The sequence below is a fragment of the Tachysurus fulvidraco genome, chromosome 2, assembly GCF_022655615.1.
Source record: "Tachysurus fulvidraco isolate hzauxx_2018 chromosome 2, HZAU_PFXX_2.0, whole genome shotgun sequence".
Lineage (NCBI taxonomy): Eukaryota > Metazoa > Chordata > Actinopteri > Siluriformes > Bagridae > Tachysurus > Tachysurus fulvidraco.
This window is the reverse complement of record NC_062519.1, coordinates 21,604,178-21,627,854: the sequence shown is the minus strand read 5'-3', so window position 1 is coordinate 21,627,854 and position 23,677 is coordinate 21,604,178. Positions and strand designations below refer to the sequence as shown.

The 23,677-nt window shown below is 38.2% G+C and overlaps 1 protein-coding gene across 1 annotated transcript in view; it reads left to right on the top strand.

Annotated features, from left to right (window-relative positions):
* The window catches only part of LOC113661681 (adhesion G-protein coupled receptor D2), a 56,772-nt gene that overhangs the window by 26,246 nt on the left and 6,849 nt on the right, over positions 1-23,677 (top strand). Inside the window, exons 21-24 of the mRNA XM_047802760.1 lie at positions 3,726-3,767; positions 6,719-6,772; positions 8,978-9,134; positions 19,602-19,684. Coding sequence (XP_047658716.1) covers positions 3,726-3,767; positions 6,719-6,772; positions 8,978-9,134; positions 19,602-19,684 — 336 coding nt within the window. The remainder of the gene's footprint in view (positions 1-3,725; positions 3,768-6,718; positions 6,773-8,977; positions 9,135-19,601; positions 19,685-23,677) is intronic.

The window sequence follows — 23,677 nt, the reverse complement described above, 5'->3', positions numbered from 1 at the left end:
CTTAATAATAGCTCCTGGGTTTAATTTATTCATCTAAATGTATTTTAGGCACAGATCAGAAGAAGGAGATGATGTGTCTTCAGTAAAACTATGCAGCATCTAGGAAGAGCTTTCTGCAAAATCACTTATCCCTAAGCCTCACACACCTTTCACACGGCCACACACAGCTGTCCTATCACACTCTGTATCCAGCTGTTTAATGACAGAGGTGTGATGAGTGCTATTTAGATTCCTGCTGTTTAAAGTTGCCCTGAGCCTAACCCTCACCTAGCCTTCAACTCGTGTGTGAATTCACACACACACACACACACACACACACACACACACACACACACACACACACACACACACACACACACACACACACACACACACACACACACACACACACACGATACTCCTTGTTTTAACTCTGGACAAAATTATTTGCAAAGTAAAGTAGTTGGTTTCAAACAGAACATCTACACATTAATTCTACACAGTTTTCTGTTATTTTGGTGAAAAATCATCTGTTAAAATAGATGATTTTAAATGAGAGAAATGAAGAGAAATGAAGAAACAAGCCACAACAGTGATGATAAGTTATTTCTGATCGTGATTGTGAGCTTTCTAACAGCTCTCTGTCTTTCCCCTTAATCTCTAAACTCCATTTTCTCCCAAATTGTGCTCTAAACTATTTTTATATCTTCTACACTGAAACATTTAAATATATCGATGAAATAACAACCAGCCCAGTCATTAATTTTCCTCCTTAATTTTATCACACTGATTTTGAACTCCACACTGAAAAATGCTCCTGAGGGGTCAGAAGCCAATGGAGCAAAAATCCTGCTTGACGTCTTCTTCTGTGTCTTTTGTCAATCACAGTGACTAGTTAATCACAGATATCTGTGAGCTCTCGTATGAGGAATAGGGCTAATAACACTTATAACCTAGTGTGTTACGCTGCACTGTGACTGTCACCTACCTGCTTGATAAATGATAGGGAAGACCTAGATGATGGGAGGGAAATTAGCTAAAGCTATCAAGTTCAAAGTAATAGCATAGCTAGGTAGCTAACCTTTACAAGTTACCCTGCAAGTAACAGCTACATCGTAGAGCTTGATTTTCATGTTTAGGACTCACTGATTTTGTCAGTTCTGTCGCTGTTGTTTCTTATTCTGCATATTCTTATATGAGTTGAAATCAATTTTTTTAGACGAATAAGAGTGAAAGGTCAAAGCTTAAAAAAACATGATCAATATGTGGTCAGAAAAGTTTTTTACTCAATATGAAAATGTAATAAAATTTGAAATTACAATCAATTAAAAAAATATTGGAAATATGGTAAATATTTCACATTGCCACACGGCATCACATCCACTCAGGTGACAAAAATCTGTCCTGCTCTTTACCACCACCACCACCAGCACCACCACCACCCATCAGCCAGACACTGCGTCTCTTTAATCATGGTTTTCATCTTGCTACATTGAAATTTCGGTTACCAAGGACAGCATCATAAATAAAAATGGCTTTGTGGGGATTTTTGCCTGCAACTTTTTGTGCATTAGAGGAGAGTGCGGCAAAAAAATAAAAAAGACGAGGTGGTCATCTGTGAAAATTTATTATCATTTATTACAGTGGGGCAGGAGAGGGAAAGTAAGTAAAAGCTCAACAGTACACATCCATAAAGGAAGACATGAGAGATGCCTAAGTGAAAAGCAAGGTGAATTTCTGGATTTTTGTTGTTCTGTAATGAAGAGCAAGAGTCTTTATTCATGGTAGCATATGGTGCCTGCAGTCTCTGGTTAGCTGAGTAGAGCGTTCTGAGTGTTGATGTAAGGACTCCGGACTGTGATGTGCTCTAATTGTTTCGGTTCTTCTTTAACTACAGACAGTCAGCTGTGAGGAAACATAACTCACTCTGATTTTTAGGAACGTTTCCATTCTTCCTGCACACAGTGTGTGTTGTGCTTATTTAAATGAAATGAGATGGCAGCACTACAGTTCAGTCTCACGGGTCTCACATGTTTGCTGAAATCAACTTTTATTTTCTTTTACCCATGCAATTGTCTCCTAATTAATTTCCATATAATTAATGCATGTGCTTTGTTTGATCTAGAGCAACACTTTGACAGCAACACCACCAGTCGATTGCGTATTTATTTCCACAGTTTTATTCCAGAGTTCAAAAGGAAACATGCATTTACATTTGCTCTATTTTTATAGTTGTTTTGTACTCGACATTAATGAATTAACATTTTTAAGCATTTCATCGTTTTGATGCTACTTATTTTTAATTCAATTATATTATAATTGCTTCTGTTTTTTTTTTTTTTGTAATATGCATGGACTGTTTTTCTCCACTTTGTTAAAACACAACAAAAATTAATTAGAAATAAAAGTCATGATCAAAAACATGCTAATTTATTTATAGTGCAAAGAAGGAAATTTGAAACATCTAAACAGTGCTGCATTATAAGTTATCATTCACTGGGTTTTGGTGTGTTCAGTAGAGAAGCTCAACAATACTTAAATGTGACAAAACTTGTGTTGCTGGACCATGCGCTGTTATTTATGTTATTTACTTAAAAGGAAAAAGGTGAAAATTATAATTAATACTGGTGAAAAATGCAAACAACAACAATAATAAGCTAAAAAAAAATATCACTTTTAGCTCTTTGAAATTTTTTAAATTTATTTTATATTTCACTCTTAAATCCAGGGAATGTTTACATTTTGATATCAAATATATAGTGAGGATCCCTTAGGAAAGCTTCACGTACTGTAGGACTTTGGTAAAATGAAGCGAAGTGGCACCCAGAAGTTCACAGTTGGATCAGGGCTCCATCAAATTGTCAATGGTGATACATTGAGCTCCAGCTGTGGCAAATTGGATTTTACAAACTCTTGCTTGATCGATGGTTGGATGTCATAAATGTGGAGCAGCCTTTGGGTTGTAAGCAAAATATTGCTCTTGATTCTGTACATTCAGTCTATAAGTTTATTGGTTGAAGAAGATTTTTCCAAACCTGCTTCGGACTGTTCTTTGTCAGTGATGTCCTCAGTGCAGAGGAGGACCGTATTGTTTGAGGAACAGTAAATACACATTCTAACCTTGCATTAAAGGACAATGCTGGAAATAAAACATAAATAGATAAAAATTCACTACTGCATGGGTCGCTGATTGTGCACCCAAGGGCATCTTTGTCACGCTTCTCTTCGTTTCAGATATTCTAGCTTTTTTCTGCACTTGAAGTAGTTTTCCTTTTCTCATATTTGTCATTCTACATTTATCTGATTGTCCTTTATTCAGCACGCTGTCTCCTGTCTGCACTTCCTGTCTGTCTCTTGTATAGTGGACACTTCAACATGGCACTTAAAGGGCTATTATATTAGGTCTGAGAGAAAAAGCTAGAGAAATCCTTGGGTTAATATTTTTGAGTTTGAACAAATTCTTTTTTAAATCCAAGAAATGTGTTTGTGTGTTTTACACTAAAGAGCTGTGTTTTACAAACTGCACCTAAGTTAAAGATTAGATTTATTTGTTATTCACTCTTTAATTGGATTGCGGACAGCATTTTGTATTTAGCGAATAATAATAGTAATAATAATAATAATAATAATAATAATAATAATAATAATAATAATAATAATAATAATAATAATAATAACAAAAAAAGAAAATAGCCATAACAGCCTCTTTCTTTTTTTTATGATCTTTCTGTTTCCCTTTTCCACAGGGTCTCTTTATCTTCCTGATATATGGCGTGTACAACACGGAGGTGAGTCTGCAGTGTGTCTCAAGGCTGACTGAGTGAGTGAGAGAAATGACAAGTTTCTGATGGCTCCCCACCAAAGGGATATGCGCTTTTTTACTTTTACTTTTTTCCCCCCACATAGGCGTCCCACTGCCCTTCATGCTTGGGCTAACTTATATGCATCCAGGTCTGCCATTAACCACTGACACGCAGAGTAAAGAGCTAGTCATTCCTCAAGCGCGTTGGCCAATATTTCACTGCCTCTTTAAGTTTTTAAACTCACAGCCCTCCATTTAACATTCTGACATTAGGTCCCTGCCAGGCTAAGGTGTCTTCTGTGGAAGTTCAGGGTGAAAACAAAGAATATAAATATATGCAGGACGGCAGGTAGATCACATGGCAGCGCCATAGAACATGGCTATTAACATTTAGATGCTCTTTGAGAGGGAAATGTAAGGGTAAGGGTAGAAATATCGCTTTAATGGATGAGGGCTGTTTTAGATAAACACAAAATCGTCCTGTTCTAAATTCAAATGAAAACATGAATAAAGTAAATAAAAATAAGCACAGAATTTAGTGTCTGGTTATAGATCAGGTTTTATATTTTATGCACATACGTATCAGCCAATATAAATATAAATATAAATATAATTTAAATGACTATATAAGTAAATAAATGATTCATTTCTATCAGACATTTCCTACTTATTATTACTAGACCACTTTGACTAATTAAAGTATTTTCATAGCTTAGTAGGGCAAGGTCACAGCTGCCACAACCTCCACCTCCTCCTCCACCTACATCACATACACCTTCTCCACGTACACCTTCTCCACCACCCCCGCCTCCACCTCCTCCTCCACCTACTATACCTTCTTCTCCAACTACACCACCTCCACCTTCTCAACCTCCACTGCACCTACTCCACCACCTCTACCTCCACTGCACCCTCTCCACCTCGCCTTACTCTACCTCCACCTTCTCCACCTCCACCCACACCACCTACACCTTCCCCACCTCTTCCTCTACCTTCACCTTTCCTACCTCCACCTTCCCCTCCTCCTCCTCCACCACCTACACCATCTCCACCTTACCAACCTTCACCTTCACTTACACCACCTACACATTCCCCTCCTCCTTCTCCTCCACCTACACCTCCTCCACCACCTCCTCCACCCTGGCACAGGCCGAACCTTTAAACCTTTTGTCTTCCTTTTCACTTGTTATAAAAACAGGGTGCAGAGGTGGCCCTGCATTTGTGGCCCTGCTTTCTTTCTGCTTTGCCCACCCTCTAAGGAGGGAGAGGAGTCTCTCTCTCTCAGTAGACTCTCTCTACACATTGTAGAATAAATCAGCGCCACATTCTTGCTTAAGTGGCTTTTTTAGTGCTTCTGAATCTATTTTCCAACTACTGCCTTTCCTTGACCCTGGGGTCTTCACATTTTGTGAGCAACACACCTTTGCTTTATGCGTTTTTCAAAGTGTCTTTTGTAAATCTAAAATATATTAATCTTTCCCTTTTTTTTAAAAAACTTTTTCGTGATTGCTCTTGACTTATTATTATTTTTCACTCTCCTTTTTTCCCTTTGTGTAGTGTAAAAAGTGTGGAAAAAAATACATTAGCACAGGAAGTATAAACCTCGACACAATAAAGGAAATTTTGAATGAATAAAACTGAATTAATTAGATAGTGGAAGACGAGCCAAATGAAAGGTCTGTTGTCTGTATTTATTCAGGAAAATCTGTGGCCATGCTCCATAAAATGGGTTCTTTATCCTCAGACTATTATTTCATATATGGAGAAATAATCAGTGTTGAATGATTCTTAGGAAATAAGAAGTGAGCATGCAACATGGAGGAAAAGTTTGATTTTATAGATTAAATTAAATCACTTTAAATTTAAATCACATTAACCTGACTTATATTCTGCATTAAAAGACTTGATTTTTATAAACGATTATGTGACGGTGACGGTTTGCATTGAGAAAGTGTTTATTCTATCCATCTTTTCTTCACCTTATTGCTTTCTCCTTGATGACGTTATTATCTGTTGTCTCACTGAAGAATATTTTTGTCATTTCTATTCATGTCTCAGTGGAAAAGCTGTGATAGAGAAGGCATCAAATATGAAACGTTACTGCTGGTGATTGCTGCTTTGTCCTCTTCATTAGCCTTGTCAGTATGGGCGGTAATGGTGGCGTCTATGAAAAACACAACCCTGTTTCTATCATTGTGACAAAATAATTTATGATGACGACAGGCTCTAATAAGCTATAATACATATTCAGCTAGGATGAAGGGCTGGGCTCAGGGCTCAGGACTCACTCGGGAAACTGCTGCTCATTTTATTTGCTGACTGCACCGGTGGCAGAAAGTAAACTGTGGTTTTATTTAATGGTGTCATAAGAATGTCAGAATAATAATTCAATGATCAATAATATCACTTTAATCTCCACTTTTTTACCTTTTCATGCAGTTTAATTGTGTTAGTATAATTTACAGGTAAAATAAAACAATAGCTGTTTGTTGTTTTATGCTTGAATTTTATATTAAATTTCATTAAATGCCATTTATTGTGTTTAAACCGAAGAATAAATATTTTCTAGATTATCAGCACACTCATGAGCGTACACTTTCCCAGCTGTAGAGTCCTCCATACATCTCTCTTTCCCCTTACTGAACAAATGTAATCATTTCTGCTTCTTTCCTGCAGCACTTTATTTGTGTGCCGCTTGGTGTGAGCGACAGATGATGGGACAGATCGCACTACTTACTTTAGCAGTGGCGCATGTCACTTTCATCTCCCATTTTCTCTGACAAACTGGAACGCATACTTTTATGCAATTGCTCGTTGCTCAATATCATATCTTTCCCTCTCCAAATTGATTTTCACTCTATACACTTGAATGTTGAGCATTGGTCTCCAGTGAGTCAGTGTCTTTTTGGTTAAAAATGTTTTATTTTTCTTTTACAGATACGCAGCACACTGAACAGGATGAAGGAACGGAGAAAGGCGCAAAATTTTTCTGTAAGCTCTCTATAATGTTTACCTGAGTCCAGATTTATATAATTATATAATCAGTACAAAATAGAGAAATGTACAGTAGTCTTTGTACAAATGTCTTTGATTCTATAATAAAAGATTTCCATAGTCGTTGCCCATGAAGATCTTTCGGATTATTATTATTTATAATATATATCGATTATTATTATTATTATTATTATTATTATTATTATTATTATTATTATTATTATTATTATTATCGCCAACCCTGGAGGTGTGAGGCGAACGTGCTAAGCACTAAGCCACTGTGCCCCCCTTATTATAATTATTATTATTATTATTATTATTATTTTATTTATTTTAAATAATATTTCTCCTTTCCTCTCGTCCTCCTTTTGCACTCTGGCCCCCTCAATCCCAGGAATGTCAGCCGGCAGTCCAGGGTTACAAGTTTTCTAATCCTGCACAAGCTTGTCCCTTGATATTAAACTGTCAGCTCAGTATTTATGCGCAGGGCTGCTGTTCGTTGGAGATCACTTAGCTCCTGCAGTTTAAAAGTACTTAATAGTCGCTTCCTCCCTGTCCCCCTCACCTCTGTGCTCCTCACACACACACACACACACACACACACACACACACACACACACACACACACACACACACACACACACACACACACACACACACACACACACACAATACACTCCCCTTTAAGTCCACCATGGCAAGTTGTCCCTTTATGAATGATCATATTAACTCTTCTCCAGCCTAGTCATGGTTTATAGCCTCCGGCAGTTTGTCCCTTTTGGTCTGGAGGCGCCACCTGGTCATTGCGAGCCGAATGAGACAATTTCTAAAGGTAGATTGATTTTAGAATACAGCCCCCCTTCCCTTTGACCCCAACTTGACAGATCTGACACCATTAAGACTGTAGCTAGTAAAAAATGACTGGTGTCCCAAACACCAGTGCCAGGTCACAGCTGATATTTATTGTAACACACTGTATTAGCAGTGGGACCCTTTTGCCCTCTCTGGGCAATTTAACAATTTCCTAAGTCCACAGGATGGAAGCTGAACACTCAGAATGTCTAATGCTGTTTTGCTTCATGAATCTGTGGGGACGCATTTCTGTATCTGAGTGCTGTGATATTTGTGTGCATGCTCTATAGAGCCACATGTGAACAAACGCTGCTCTTTATTGGACAGGAGCAGTGTGAAGAATGCACCAGTGCAGCTTGCATAGTTGTGAAGATCGACCGTCATCTCAGTTCTTTCCAGTTTATTGTCATCCTGCGGACTGATTTTAATGGTTATGGCTTCATTATTAAAAATACCCCCCCCCCCCCAAAAAAAACCAAAACAAAACAAAAAAAAACTACTCATACCTACTCATCCTGAGCTGAATTTAAATGGCGAATTTACACATATAGTGATCACGTTCTTTATCACAGATGAAACTACAGTAATCACCTGTAAACATTTAGTTTAATGCTTACAGACCCTTCAACCTCTCTGATGAAATGAATTTTCCTTCCTAATATTTTGGTGCAGATCTGACCACTGGTGTTAAGGTGCTTAATTCCAACTGTCTCCTGACCTGAATGACCTCACACACTTGTACACACTGTGGCAGATTGCTTGGAGGAATAAAGCTGTCAGTTGTACTGGCCAAATAAAAAACGACCCCTCTTTCAATACTAGCAGGGTCTGGGTCCATGACAGCCCTGAAATATAGATATAAATTGGAAGCAGATTAGTTTTTTGATCCTAATTCAAGTTCTGACACGATACTGGATGGAAAAGAGCCAGGTTATATGCTGCATATGTGTGCATTTCCAGTAGTGTGAAAGAGCAAAGAATCATGGTTTCTGAAGACTTGGAGTATGACGAATACCTCGATGAGTTCATGAAAAATGATAAAAGAGATTGCGTACAGCCAAACTATGTGATGTGGCCAGGGTGTGGACTACATCTTGACAAAAAGAGACTGAATTATGGATTACATGTAATGTTTGATGGGGATCATTAATGTGCTCAAATGTTAAAGAAAAGGTAAAACATGTATAACAAAACAAAAACAATATGAGCATACAAGTAAATGGTAAAAGTTATTGAAACACTTTCAGCTAGTGATATTTCTCCTACCTCACATCTTTCATTCTGGGCTGTAGCAGACAGACTGTGCACGGCCTAATGGTCTAATGGTATACGATCTCTGAGTCTTCCCAGAACTGTGGCAGCTCCAGACCATCCAGCTCTATAACTAACTCTCAGCCTGGCAGCTCCCCGGTGCCAGACACTTTGGGTCGTCATGTCTTTGATGCCAGTCAACTGGGAAGAGTTTCCACGTCCAGCAATTGTGGCAGCCTGAGTTACAGCATTGGGAGTAAGTGACTGAACTGACTTTATGCCATGGCAGTGTTGGAAAGCTCGTTTTATTTATTATTTATTTTAAAACTACACATTTCTATACGTGTGAGTGTGTGTGTGCATGTTTGTGTGCATGTGTATATATGTGTGTGCATGTGCGTGTGTGTGTGTGCCTGTGTGTATGTTTGTGTGTGTGTGTGCATGTGTGTGTGTTTGTGTCTGTTCGTGTGTGTGTGTGTGTGTGTGTGTGCATGTGAGTGTGTGTGTGTGTGTGTGCATGTGCATGTGTGTGTGTGTGTGTGTGTGTGTGTGTGTGTGTGTGTGGTTGGGAAAGTGGATATGTACAGCAAAAAAATCTGTGCTGCATTATAAGTTGAGGAAAGAATAGTGAGTGGTGGGGAGCTTGAACTTCAGAATGACAGCTCTGTTTTAGACGGTAACATTCTCCAGACCCGGCAGACTGCAGAGCTCCGTTTGCCTTTTCTGACCTCAACATTATTGGGTTGCATCACAGTAATTGGCAAGGGGCTGCATGCCAGTTAGATTCTTCTAGAAAGAAGAGAAGGGGTGAGATTTTTACAGCTGGGGCATTGATAGCGAAGAATAACATCATTAATTTGTATGAAATATGTTGCGCTTTATAGCCTACAAAGTGAACACAGCCTTTGTCTAAAATGATGCTTCGTTAAACCAAAGTGACACCTTAACTTTGTACACAACTCAGAGAATGTTTATTTTAAACATTAAGATCAAATGAAAGCATTAAGTAAAGGACAATTTCTGACTGTTTAAGTCAGGTCTTGTAACAAAATATGTACAATATGTAGAGTTTAATATAATATTAGCGTATAATTACGAATAACTATATGAATCTATCTATCTATATATATCTGTATATCTATATCTTACACATAAAGCATTGTTCATTCATATTATACACTGAAATAGGAAAGTTATATTCGTTTATTTATTAGTGAAATTTTTTTAAATATTATACATACTAATTCGGGTATAGATCATCTATTTTTAACACGAAAGTTTTCTCTAAAGCCACCTGGGGCTGCTGAAGATATGAAAGCTGTAGAAAAAAGGTAAAAAGGTGAAAGGGAAAGTGTAGAAACCATAAAGTGATGGATCCTGCATATGTGTGAGGTTGGATCTATATTGCTGATTGTTGCTGTGTCCTTATGTAGTTTCAAGGTTAAGTACTGCTTTGTGAAAGCAAGCACAAGAAATGCAAGCCATTTAAAGAATGTATTTTTCATTGCTTTACATCATCAGTTATTGTGTGCCACAGAGATGACGATGGATGATGGAAAGTACAAGTGCATACTGAGTTGTGAAAAGTAATGAGTTTGGGCACCACATTGTAAACGAATGAATAAAAAGAAACATTTCTATTTTCTTCAATATAACCCTGCCATTAATTGTAGTGTTGTGCTTCATTCTGTAACCTGAAGGTTAAAGTTGATCAGGTGATCGTACAGTAACAGGTCTACCACTGAGTTTGAAAATACTCTCATGCTGCTCTATTTTCTCAGTTTTAACAGATGTGGCCTCTTTAACAAAATTACATTTAATACTCCATTAAAAGAGATTTTTTATGGTTTTCTTAAATTAAAAAAAAAAAAATCTATTTTCCTTCTTGAGTCATGAGTCATTGATGTAGACTGTTTATATGTTTTATTGAATAGAGGTGAGAGGTCAGACTGAACAAAATAAACCTAATTGTGTTGTTGTCATGGATTTTTACCTGCATTGTTTTATAATAATAAAAATAATATTAATAAAAATAATACTACTAATAATAAATTGACAGTTAGTGTTATTGCTATTATTGAACTCTGATTGGCATTGTCTGTATTGTGTAAAAAGTGTGTGTGCGTGTGTGTATGGACAATAATAATAATAATAATAATAATAATAATAATAATAGATAATTATTATTTTAATTATTAATTATATATATATATTTTTTTATTGCTGCTGATGCTTGTAATTGTGTAGTAAGAACCATGAGTAATGGAGAATATAAGTTAGAATTTATGTTATATATTAGAATTTAAATATATATATGTCAGAATTATAGTTTAAACATCTCAAACACAATGGTATGGCGCGACTCTTACTTTTGACATCTTAAATTGAAAACACGGAGAATGGAATAGGAATCATAAACAGTAGGTGTAGAGTTATATTATTCACATGGTCCAAAGGTTGAGGTTTATTTACTGTTTATTTGCAGTCGTGCATTTGGGGAATGATCCTGAAACCTAAAGGCCTGAGACCTCTGTATGTGGAGTCTTTCAGGCAGATTCACTCATCAACAAATTATGACAAATTAAGAGTCATGGTTTTGTGATTGTCTGCATTTGCTGTTTATTTATCACCGAATAAAAGAAAATATGAATCGTATTAAGCTTATATTATATAAATATTGTAATAATGTCAGTAGAAACACAAGACCATTTAAAGGGACTGCAATATGCATGTTTTGCCCCAAATCAAATGTAGCTTGTCACATAAATGTAAGCAATCTATTGTTTATCCTTAACTGTGTCTAAGTGTCTAACGCCTGACCTTGGCAGTTGGATGAAGAGAGGCTTTAAAGCAGCTGAATGTTTAGTAAAAATGTGGTTCCAAATAAAGTCATGTAGCGGTGCGAGTGCAGTATCGGAGCATTTGATTGGAGCTTATTCTTGTAAATACCAAAATAAACAGTAAGCACAGTACGCTGTCACTTGAGCCCCAGTTTACATTCCTCTCCGATTCCTCATTCACCCTGGAGACGTTCATTCTGTGTTTTGCAATTTGTCGGGTAAAAAAGACACTATTAAAACTAGTGTAAAAATGGGAGATAAAGAGTTTCAGAAGAATTCACAAGTTTGATGAATTTCATAGTATAAGGACATTTGTTTCTGCTTCTGGCTTTCTTCTTTAAACATAGGGCACCGCCATGTATGATAATAGGACCCATGATGGATTGCAGCTCTGTGTAGTCCCCTGTCCGTTAGAGCCATTTATTTATTTATGAATCAGTCTATTTATTCAGTCCAATTGCCAGTAGCAAGTTTGCCGCCATTGAAGGATACAACACTGCCACCTGGCATGTCCACCATTACAGTTGTTTTTTTAGTGGCCTGTGGATTTGTTGTACTGTACATCACAGTATGCTGTGTGTTCTGTCACACCCTTAGGCTGACTGTGACGTGAAGAAATGCAGGTTTATGAAATGTCCAACTTCTCATCTTGGGTTTTTGGTAGGCGGTGGCTATCCCCTATCTCACCAGCCTTCTTCTTAATTGTTGACAGATGTCAGCCTGAAAGGACTGAACTCCCTTCTCATGTGCTCATGTGTATTTATATTTGAGATGAAATGTTTTCAAGATTCAGCCTTTAGTGAAATCTGCCCAGGCAGAGTCAAGGAGCATGTCTAACAGCAAATTGCTTTGGGAGTTGTAAAAATCTGAGACATCTATTTAGAAATTTGGTGCAACAGAAAAGCATTCACTCATTGTCCAGAGGTCACAAATTATAATCCTGGTGATGTGAAGACCAACCATGGCCAAGGCACCAAGAGAGTAGAAATTTCTGTCCTCTGTCTATCACAATGACAGTAGCCAATTTTGGGAGTTTGTGGGCTCTTTTATTAGGTCAGATAGCGCTTTCCTATAAGTGAATGTATGTGAAAAGTATGAGCAGCACTTAGACTAGGAGGGAAGTCTTCCTGCCCATTGGCAGCTAGCATATCATAAGGGAGAGCTGGCTGTTGGATGGGAAATGGACAGGACCAAATTATGGAGGAAAAATATACTGCTGCTATCTCTGAGCTTTACATACATTACTATAGGTTTGGCATTCCAGTTAGAGGACACTGTAGGTAAATTCATTCAAATTTGATATAACGTGATAATTGTGTTAACGGGAATTCGTCTATGTATGCTCATAGACAAATTCTATTCTATTAGTCATTTCCAAATTCACTACATCTATTTGCTGCAAAGTTTATGTGTCAAACTGAAGTTATTAGCTGTTTGATGTTGGAGACTTCAGTTTAGATGGTTCATAACTGCCTTGGCTCATTGTCAGTCTCACTGCCAGATCACAGTTTTCACTCCATGGCTGCTGTACTGTGAGGGGTGACCTTATCTAAAGCAGAGTGTTACAATCCAGCTTGCGAGGCTCAGTGCTGAGATGGAGGAATTATGAATGGTTGATGAGGGGGTCTGGCAGGTTGAAGAAGGTGGTCCAAGTTTTGTTGGTGGGGGTTGTGGGCTAAAACCAATGGCGCATCGAGACACTTGTCACCCAACATGGCGGCTATAGATCAGGGCAGGTGCTGGTGGAGGAGCGGCTGAGGGGTGACAAGGGAATAACATCCCTTTCTCTTCAATCGACAGGGCCCATAACTCCTGCGTCCCAAGGGACAGATTGAGAAAGGCAATAGCCAGAGGCTGTGAAGCAGGGATGCTTAGGAGAATTGAAAGTTAAAGAAGCAGTGGCGTTATATATTTTTTTACTTCAATTTTTTTTCTTGTTTGTGTAGTGACCTTGTTGCAAATGTAACAAACCACAGAATCCATTTTAATAATGAGCTTAGGATTGATCCTGCCTTAATAGTATAGAATGGGATTTCATGGAAATGCATATTTAAATATATTTTGCTATCGTGTGGGTTTGTATGGAGGGCAGAGAGTAAAGGCTGCAGTACTGCTGTGTCAAAATCAGGCCGCTACCTCAGCCTCCGTACTCATCTCCCATCCCTGAGCGGACAGCTTTTATAGCCTGATCAATTTCCCACTGGCTTATTGAATGTCTTTTAAATGGCTTTTTTATTTTCAATTATAACCCGCCATCTCTTAGCTGCGGCAGTGGGCCAACATTTACACTGTGGGATAATTTAAAACCCTACTTTAGAAAATTATGCATTTGTACCATCCGAATTTACAGCCTCACCTCATGCTATTGTAACAACTATAAAACCACATGGATTGCTGCATTAAACTCGAAGTGTGCATCAATTAAATGAAAAAAGTACATATAAGTTAGTACATATTTGTTGTAGTTGAAGATATCTATTTAATAATCTTTCCCAAACACTCATACACACAGATTTTGTGATTGGTGGCCACCATCAGCCATGAAAGTAAAATTTCATTGCTCATGGAGATTTATTGGTTATTAAATTGAACTGGCTTTAAGGTGTTATCCTGGTCTTGAAGGCAAATAGACTTCTAAAGGCATACAAGGGGTGCCTATGGATATAAGCTTAGGAAAATTGGATCCTAAAAAAGTTTTTCATTGCCTTTTGCATGTTCCTTGGTGTCCCTACTGACCCAATCCCAGCCCTATTTCTGCCTGTCTCTCTCTCACTCCATGCCTTTTCTCTCTCACCCTGGACTACCAAAGCAACCTGAAGGTGAAAGAAGTGCTCACTGGAGCTCATTGGAAAGTAGATGTGACAGTAAATTTTTCAAGCACACCCACCTCTCTCTCTCCGTCTCTCTCTCTCTCTCCCTCTCTCTCTCTCTCTCTCTCTCTCTCTCTCTCTCTCTCTCTCTCTCTCTCTCTCTCTCTCTCTCTCTCTCTCTCCCCCCAGTGTCTCGCTCTCCTGCCCAAGATAGGAGATCTTGTTATAGCAGTCAGGATGAGACGGAGGTCAGGGCAGCAAGCCGCCATGCCTGTTGATGATTGAGGAAAAGAGAAGTAAATTCATTCTGCTCCCGGTACTTTGTCAAGTGCCAGTAGCTTACCGTTGAGAGCCAGTCACCCATCACTGTGTTACGGTCTCAGAGGTCAGCCGTCGCCCATAAATCAGAAAGGGCGTTGCAGCACAGCTCGGCAAGGAGCCAAATATGAAAAAGAAACGCAGCTAAGCTCAGGCCAGCATTGAAATCACACTATGCTCCTGAGTGGGTAATTAATTGTGGCCTTATAAAAAGACCACAGTATCAATATTTCAGAAAACGAGACCTACCTGTGTTCTTCATTTCCCCTTACATTGATCGTTTACCTTGTTTACTGGAACAAGGGGTGATTAAGTAATGTCTTTGTAGCAAACTCCCCTGTCCCAATCATAAAAAAAAACTGACATTCATTTTAACGAAGTGACAATGCTTTTGATTAGTCCCAACGAACCTCCTTCGAGTATTAATTAAAACAGCAGCAGATGTGCAGGTGCGGGAAATCATTAGATAGGGGCTGGTATGTGGACATGTATTTCATTCCGCATCCAACATCCATGTATGGCAAATAGGACACCAGAGAGGGAACAGCCTTACAACTTCATAATATGAAAACAACAACAACAAGAACAACCACCAACACAACAAAGCATGCCAATAGAGTCACCAGGTGTGTTTCCTTGTGTGCCAGCTTCTCCGTGTGTGTTTCGGAACTCTGTGTGTGTTTTGGCTGGATTTTAGATCTCAATTTTTGTTGAGTTTGCCAGTAAAGGTGTGAATTTTTAAAAACCACCGTGACTGTAACAGCATTATGCATTTTCCTGTTACATCGTGTTGCCACTGGACGCCTCACAGGTTTCCTCTACATTCAAAAAGTCTCCAAATCAGACAGCAACCGATTGCTAGGCAACATGTTTCTTGTTTTTATAATGGTTGATTATCAAAACCATGTCATAAAATTATCTATATCTCATGCAGCCATGTGCTAACATTTTAGAAGAGAAGAAGGAGAGAAGGATAGGAAAGCAGATCCAGTTGTTGAGCTGCTGCTTTCAATATTCTCTCCTATTAGACTGTGATTATCCTGCAGTGTCTGGCTTGTCTCAGTGTGAGAATGAGAGTGGGCTGGCCAAGAAACATGGCCACATTTTTCCAAAAAGTAAAAACTTCCTGACCCGAGTTTTGTTTTAACTTTTCATCAAGAAAAAAAAGACAGCACAGTTCCTTGGGTTACAGTTGTCATTTTCAAAAGAATTTCCCTGGTTTCTTCATCTCGCTGTCTGATGCTTTGCATGAATAAAGAACCTATTTATTGTTCATATACATTTTAAAGCTTATTTTCATAAGTGTGTGTGCACTTCGGATACCCATGCAGAGAACAAATTCTGAGTATGGGTCACCGTACTTAGCCGTATGTCACGTCACTATTCACTATTTTATTAAAACCCATTCAAATATAAAACGCTCTTTACTGTAAGTGTTAGGTGTGATATGTAGTGTAAATTTAATCTGCTAGCATGTTCTTGACAGTTGAAAACTTCAGGTATTCTGTTTATAACCAGATCATGGTATACATGTACTGTACATCTTAAGAAAAGTCTCGAGGTCTGTCTCTCATGGACACTCCTGTATTCGCATAAATATTCTGACCTGCCACCTCTGATTTATGGACTCCTTGAATCCACTGACCTTTCCACTTTGGACATCTCCTCCTCCCTCATGCTCATCCCTCCTTCTCACCTCATGTAGATGAGACAGAGAACAATGAAGATGTTTCTGACGGGTAGCCAGTTCATGGCAACACTAAATGGTTTCTGTCAGTTTTGTCCCAGCTCTGCTCAGGAGAAAGTTCATTCCAACACATGGCATGATGAGCCCAGGGTTTGAAAGAGCCTGAAAATATAAAAACACACATAATCTCATCAAGCATCTTGCACTTTGGAGAAGAATCATATATGGATGTAAAGGTCAGGTGTCCACATGCTTTTGGAAGTTAGTGTTACAGAAAGCCTCCTCATCATTATGCTTTCTATGATACATATGGAACACAGCACACTAGGGTGTATAATACTGTGCTTCTCCGCTTGGACATAGCAGATCAGTTAGTGCTCTTAGTCTTTACTAAAGTGTTGCACAGCATTAATAAAAGACACAATAACAATCCGACTTGTAAGGATTATATATATATATATATATATATATATATATATATATATATATATATATATATATATATATATAGAGAGAGAGAGAGAGAGAGATTAAAAACAATTAATATATGTGTCTATATTTGAAATAAATAAGATATTTAAATTAGTGCAATCTGTATAGAGTACATGCAAGTCTTATGATTTAAAGAAGATCCACTGAGGTTTACATTTGTTAGTCGTCTTATGCATAAATTTACACACACTCAGGGGCACAGATATAATTTATTTTTTGTTTTAAGTGATTTTCCAGAATACCATTTATTTAATTTATACAATTTATTTTGTGTTAAAGCTCATGAATTGTTTTTGAAGAAAAAAAAGTAATTTACTTATATATATATTATAGATAAATGCCTCAAAGTGTCTCCACCTTTTCTGATTATGGCGTAATTGGCGATTTCATTTTTATTCAAAAATAAAATGTAATTCTAAAACACAAACCACAATTCTATTCTCTATAAAATATTTCTATATATTTATATTTTTAAACAAAATTTTTATACATTTATATTATATATATATATATATATATATATATATATATATATATATATATATATATATATATATATATATATATATATATATATTAACTATTAGAGCTTTGATTTTAGAGCTTTAAACATTATAAATCAACTTGAACATGCAGTTAATTTGTTCTTCTGTGTCGGGTTTAACGCTAATGTTTAAGACTTGGGTTTTCAAGCCTTGAGTCAAAGCCTTGAGTCCTTCATAATTTTTATCACTGATAAATGAAATGTTTATATTAAATGTATTCTTTCTACTGCGTTATCGTTCTTACAGCAGCTCGATCACAGCGACCGAATGCCAGAAGCTCTGCATAATCTAAAACTACTAATAAACGTGTTAAAATTCAAACCTGTATTATTGTTTATATGGAAGGAGTTTCAGCACATTGTGACTGTCAGTAAGATTCCCTAAAACAGAGCTATAAGTTCATTAGCCCTCAAACTCTTTTTTTCTCTTGAATTTAATCTTTGGTTACTTGTCAAGTTACACGTCATGTTACGTTAGATTCATTTTTAAGCATACTGTATGACCAGGAAGAATAATTCTAGTAATTTGATGACTGATCTGAGTAGCACCATATTACAAAAAAAAAAAAAAAAAAGCTTTACCCATCGTTTATTGTACTTATTCTTTATTTTCTTTAAAAGCATAAAATAGGAATGTCTCTCAAGGTAACCCAAGATTACATAGCAGTGTGATTAGTGCAAATCCATTCTATCCACACCAGTGAGAACGAATAAAAAAGAAACAGAGCTCAGTTTTACCATCACAAATTACCCAGACAGACCTTGAGCATTGGTGGAAGTAGAGCAAGCATCATCAATGCCAGTAGTATCGGTCACTCTGACTCTGTTGAATCTGCCAAGAAGAGAAGAGCAACAGAAAACGAGTTTTATTCAGCCAGAACTGAAAGCCTCTGTTGTTCTTAACTCAACATGACATCTGACTAGTGTGGACTGTACATCTCACTTAGCCACAATATACATTCCAGTGAGCCCTCAGATATGTGATAGATTTATGTGAACCCAGAGAACCCTACCAGTTTGGGACACAGCTCTCAGCAATCTGCTGATCTCTACAGTATTAGGGAAGACTTTCAGAAAAATTTAAACACAAATCTGAACAATTTATGATTTTTAGCCATTTGAATTGCTTTAAAAAATAAACAATGTGTTGAAGGTTGACAGAAATCTGGATGAAGTTGTATATCCCTACTACAGTGTGCAGAGTACAGCATCAAAACATCTCGTTTTACTTTAGCAATCCTCTCATTCTTTGTGCTCATGAAGCTCATGTGTCCTGAACACTAACTGGAGAGCTGGTGGGCTTTATAGAAGAAGCTCCAATGCAAAACGCTCTAATGTGACTGGAAGCCTAGAATTATATAGAGCCTAAATTATACACAAGTAGAAATACTGTACTTGTGTTTTGTTGCAGTTCTGCCACTGAGTGATGTCAAAGCACCAAAATTCAATCCTTAGATCAGTGAATAATTTGTGTGTTTATGTGGGTTTCCTCTAAGCTTCCTCTTATACTGTATCTTTCCCCCCTCCTAGATAACATGGCAGTCAGTACACATGGATCAGCTACACTAACTCGGCTCTTGGTGTGAATGTGTCAAATTTTCAAGCCATTCTAAAGATATCTAATTTATCATATTATTAGCAAAACTTTCAATCAAATGATAATGAATGGAACAAAAGATATCGAAGTAAACATAATAATAAAGGAAAAAAAATCATGATGAATCATGATTTTTTCCTTTATTATTATGTTTACTTCGATATCTTGTCTTGTGTTTTCTAAACATATGCTGCTTACCGTTGTTGTGGACCCGAGTGCAGGCTTGCTCTCTCTCTCTCTCTCTCTCTCTCTCTCTCTCTCTCTCTCTCTCTCTCTCTCTCTCTCTCTCTCTCTCTCTCTCTCTGTGTGTGTGTGTGTGTGTGTGTGTGTGTGTGTGTGTGTGTGTGTGTGTGTGTGTGTGTGTGTGTGTGTGTGTGTGATTCAGGCTTCTGACCATCTCACTGACTCACCATGTGACCTTGTCATACTCCACAGGACATTTCTCCATCCCTTGTGTCCATGACAGCCTGAAAGAAGATCTCAGCTGTCTCGCTAGTGCTACTCACAAGACTAGACAGGTACTGTAAGCCTCCATTTTACTGTGTAGCCATATTCACACGAGGTTTAACCTGTAGCTTTCTTAACAGCAAAATATTTGTACACAGCCAGAAGGTTAATAATTTGAAACTCTTTCATTATTTATATCAAAGACTGTGGCCCTCTGGTGGCAAGCTCAGGAAATGCTTCCTCAGTGTGAGTTTCTTATTCCAGACTCCATTTCCCATCTACTAGATGTCGACTTGTAACAATAAAAATATACCTAAGTATATACTGTGTACTTTAATGGAATTGGAATTCTATTAAAATCACTAGATATCAAGAACTTCTCTCCATGAGCAAGGTCACAGGAGTCCTGAGGGAGTTAGAGCCAGGGCGGAGAAATTGAGGTGGGGTCTGGGGTTGAATGATACTCACTGGAACATGCACAAACGATCTACACTAATCGTTGTTGTAGCACAGAGCGACAGATCCCAAGACACACAACTACTGATCATTCTCAGCTGTGCCAAAGTCCCGCAAAACACCAGGCATGTCCTGCAATGTTTGGTGTTTTCATCCTTTTAAATCTCTCATGTGCTGAGATTTCAACATATTGATTCCATTTGACACAGAGTACCTCATACTCTCTTATAATTTAGGCCTTCTGTGTCCTTCAGATTTTTTTTTCTTTTAAATCCACTCAGAGAATTGAAAAGACACCCCAGTTCTGCCAAACAAACACATTCATGGAACATAATTTGCTCTGGATTGCTGTTCTTTTATGGTTTGCGATTTGTATTATTAACGAGTTATTAGTAAAAAAAAAAAAATGGTATTGATTAGAATATTAATCACTGAATCTAAAGATATTCAGGAGACATGGCCAAAGCACTTGTCTTTAATTTTTGTTGTTTAAAGTGGGTGAGAAGGACAAAATATTCTGCTGAGACATTTAATGAGATCTCGCAGTCCAGCATGGATTCTGTGTGGACTTCCACCAGCGAGCCAGGGCGTGTCAGTCACTAAGGGAGTTGTGAGCTTCCTGTTTTGGCAGTGTGCGGTTACATATCCTGACTAGGGACCTGCTGTCAGCCACAGGACTTCTCTCTCCCACTTGCACACACACACACACACACACACACACACACACACACACACACACACACACACACACACACACACACACACACACACACACACACACACACACACACAGCCTCACTCTCCCACAGAGATCTCCTGATTCGCACGCATGTTACTCAGCAGCGGAGGTGCTGCATTCATTTTCTCCACACCTGCAGCGTGTTGTTATACTCGCTGCCCAGCCACACGAGAGGTCTGCCGTCCCATTCAGACGACGGGAAGAGACAGAGAAAGATAAATTCTCAAGTGGAATGTGCATTTCCTCCTCTTCAAATACACAGCTTTTGACTTTTGTCTGCTGTGACATTTGAACCTGCAGTCGTCTCCCACAGCAGGTCTCTCCGTATTGTTAATCATATGTGCAAATCTCACTTGCTAAGCAGATCACAAGATCAATCGAAAAATAGAGTCTACACCATTTTATACAAAAAGACAGCAAATGCTTTAAAACCCAAAGTGTAGAAAAGCTCTCAGCTCTCGGTGTCTTTGAAGTGGTGCCCATGTTATTGTTATTGCTATTCTCCCATTTAAACCAATTCTCATCAAAGCAGCTGTGCTTTCTTTTGTTCTGGAGATGCGGCTGGTCGTCTGAGGCCGGTCGTTAATGTGCCATCGGGGCGTCTCACATCCTCGTTAGACGTAGCCAGCCACTGATGTTATTTCCTGTGACTTGGGGCCATCACTGACAGGACACTTGCTTCTACTAATCTTTCAACGAGGAGAGGAAGAAAACGGTGAACAACTTGTGTCACTCTGCTGCGGCCACCTGAATCCCAGTACCAAAAGCAGGAAGAAGGACAGACCACCAGCGCTCACTTCTGAGCCCTCACAGGCACCTTTATTATGTCTTTAATCATTGCACACTTAACAATGGTTTTATTTATTGGAACACCATTGACAATCAGGCCTGATGCTGGAATTGTTAGATTTTGTTCTCTAGGACGAAACAAGACCATTTCCTCCTTTTGATATTTTTTCCATTCTAAACCGTGTTTGCTCCACTTTGCTAACTGCTCATCCGTTGTGATTAACATTAAACCCACTTTTGTAGGTCACTGTGTCCTGGCAGCCTGTGTGTGTTTTGTGAATGGGTCTGAAATATGTGAGAGATAAAAAAGCAAGGAAGGAAACACTCATCCTGGTGACTGAATGTTGATTAATCATTCATGCAGAATGCTATATAGAGCTGCTCCCCTGCCCTGGCTCCACCCCTTTTCACCCCTGAACCATTGAAATAGTGGCGTGTGTGATGGACATTTCCGCCTGTGCTGTGGGTGGATTGGAGAGCAACACCCCACTTCCACTCCCACTAGAGAGGAAGTTGCTATCAGAGCACAACAGGAAAGGAAAAAAGGAAAACAAGCTGACATCTTTTCACTCATGAAATCACTTCCTACAGGCCGTGTGCTGACCTCAAGCTCAATGTTTTAAAGCTGGAGACCACAAGCATAGTAAAGAGATCAAGTGCAACCCACATTTCTGTGCATTTAATGTAATTTGAGGAGTATCTCATAATATGATCAATAAATAATTAAACACATTTATATCCTTATTTTGTATGTGCACAATGGAAATTAATACCAACATGTCTGGTGTTCTGATCATCTCTCTTCGTTAACGTTAGTTAATCATATATTGTTTTTTTCATAAAGACATTTTACATAAAATCCTTTTATTGTGAGTAGATAGTAAATGGCCTCAGTAACACTTGACATTTGAGCAATTCCATTTGATATTGCTGTGAAAGATGAAAAATATGAAGCCTTACAGCAGTTTCAGTTGCCACTGTACTCTCCTCTCTGCTGGTACTCAATTTATTGTACTTATAATGAACATGAGCTGTGTCCAGCTTAATCTACAGCACTTTGGAGAGAGAGCGAGAGAGAGAGAGAGAGAGAGAGAGAGAGAGAGAGAGAGAGAGAGAGAGAGAGAGAGAGAGAGAGAGAGAGAGAGAAAGAGAGAGAGAGAGAAAGAGAGAGAGAGTGAAAGAGAGAGTGTGTGTGTCTGTGTGTGTGTGTGTGTGTGTGTGTGAGAGAGAGAGAGAGAGAGAGAGAGAGAGAGAGAAAGAGTGAAAGAGAGAGTGTGTGTGTCTGTGTGTGTGTGTGTGTGTGTGTGTGTGTGTGTGTGTGTGTGAGAGAGAGAGAGAGAGAGAGAGAGAGAGAGAGAGAGAGAGAGAGAGAGAGAGAACTTCCTTCCTGCAAGCATTTTCCTGTTTACCTCCAAATGTGAGTCAGGGGCCTGAGATAAATCCATTAGATCTGCAGGACACCAACCTGGATGTGACCTCTTGGCTATTAAACATGCCATTAGGCTAAGTCAGCATCTAGAGAGAAGTGTGACATGACGAAGATGACGTGATTGTGTGACAATTGTCACCTAGACCAAATGATCTGTTATCTTATTAAAAACAATTTATCTTTGTCTAATTGCGAACAAACCAAAAGTGAACAAGCCGCTTCCATAAAACCTGTGATATGAGGTTAAGAACATTAGTTAATTTCGCTTCAACAAGCTTTTCATTTAAAATATTTGCACTTCATTACCGTGCTGCTTTGTGCTCTGCACTCCTCCTTACCTGCCTGTATAAGAGCACAAAGCTGCTTAATAATACTATTCCGTCATTTAACTCATCTCAGAAAGAAGAGAACTTGATCTTGTGTTTTCACACTTTCATATTAATCTTCACCTCAATTAATGTTTTTTTCTGCATTTAATTACTGCTGGTGTTTTCTCTAGTTTAGTAATAAGAAAATACCTTAACATTATACTACCATGGTGTGATATGGTGTTAGAACAGAATCAGTGCTTCCACTATGAAGGTTATGGGATTTTTTTTTTTTTTTTAAATAAATTGTTTTTGTTGAAATTTTAAAATGATGCATTGACTA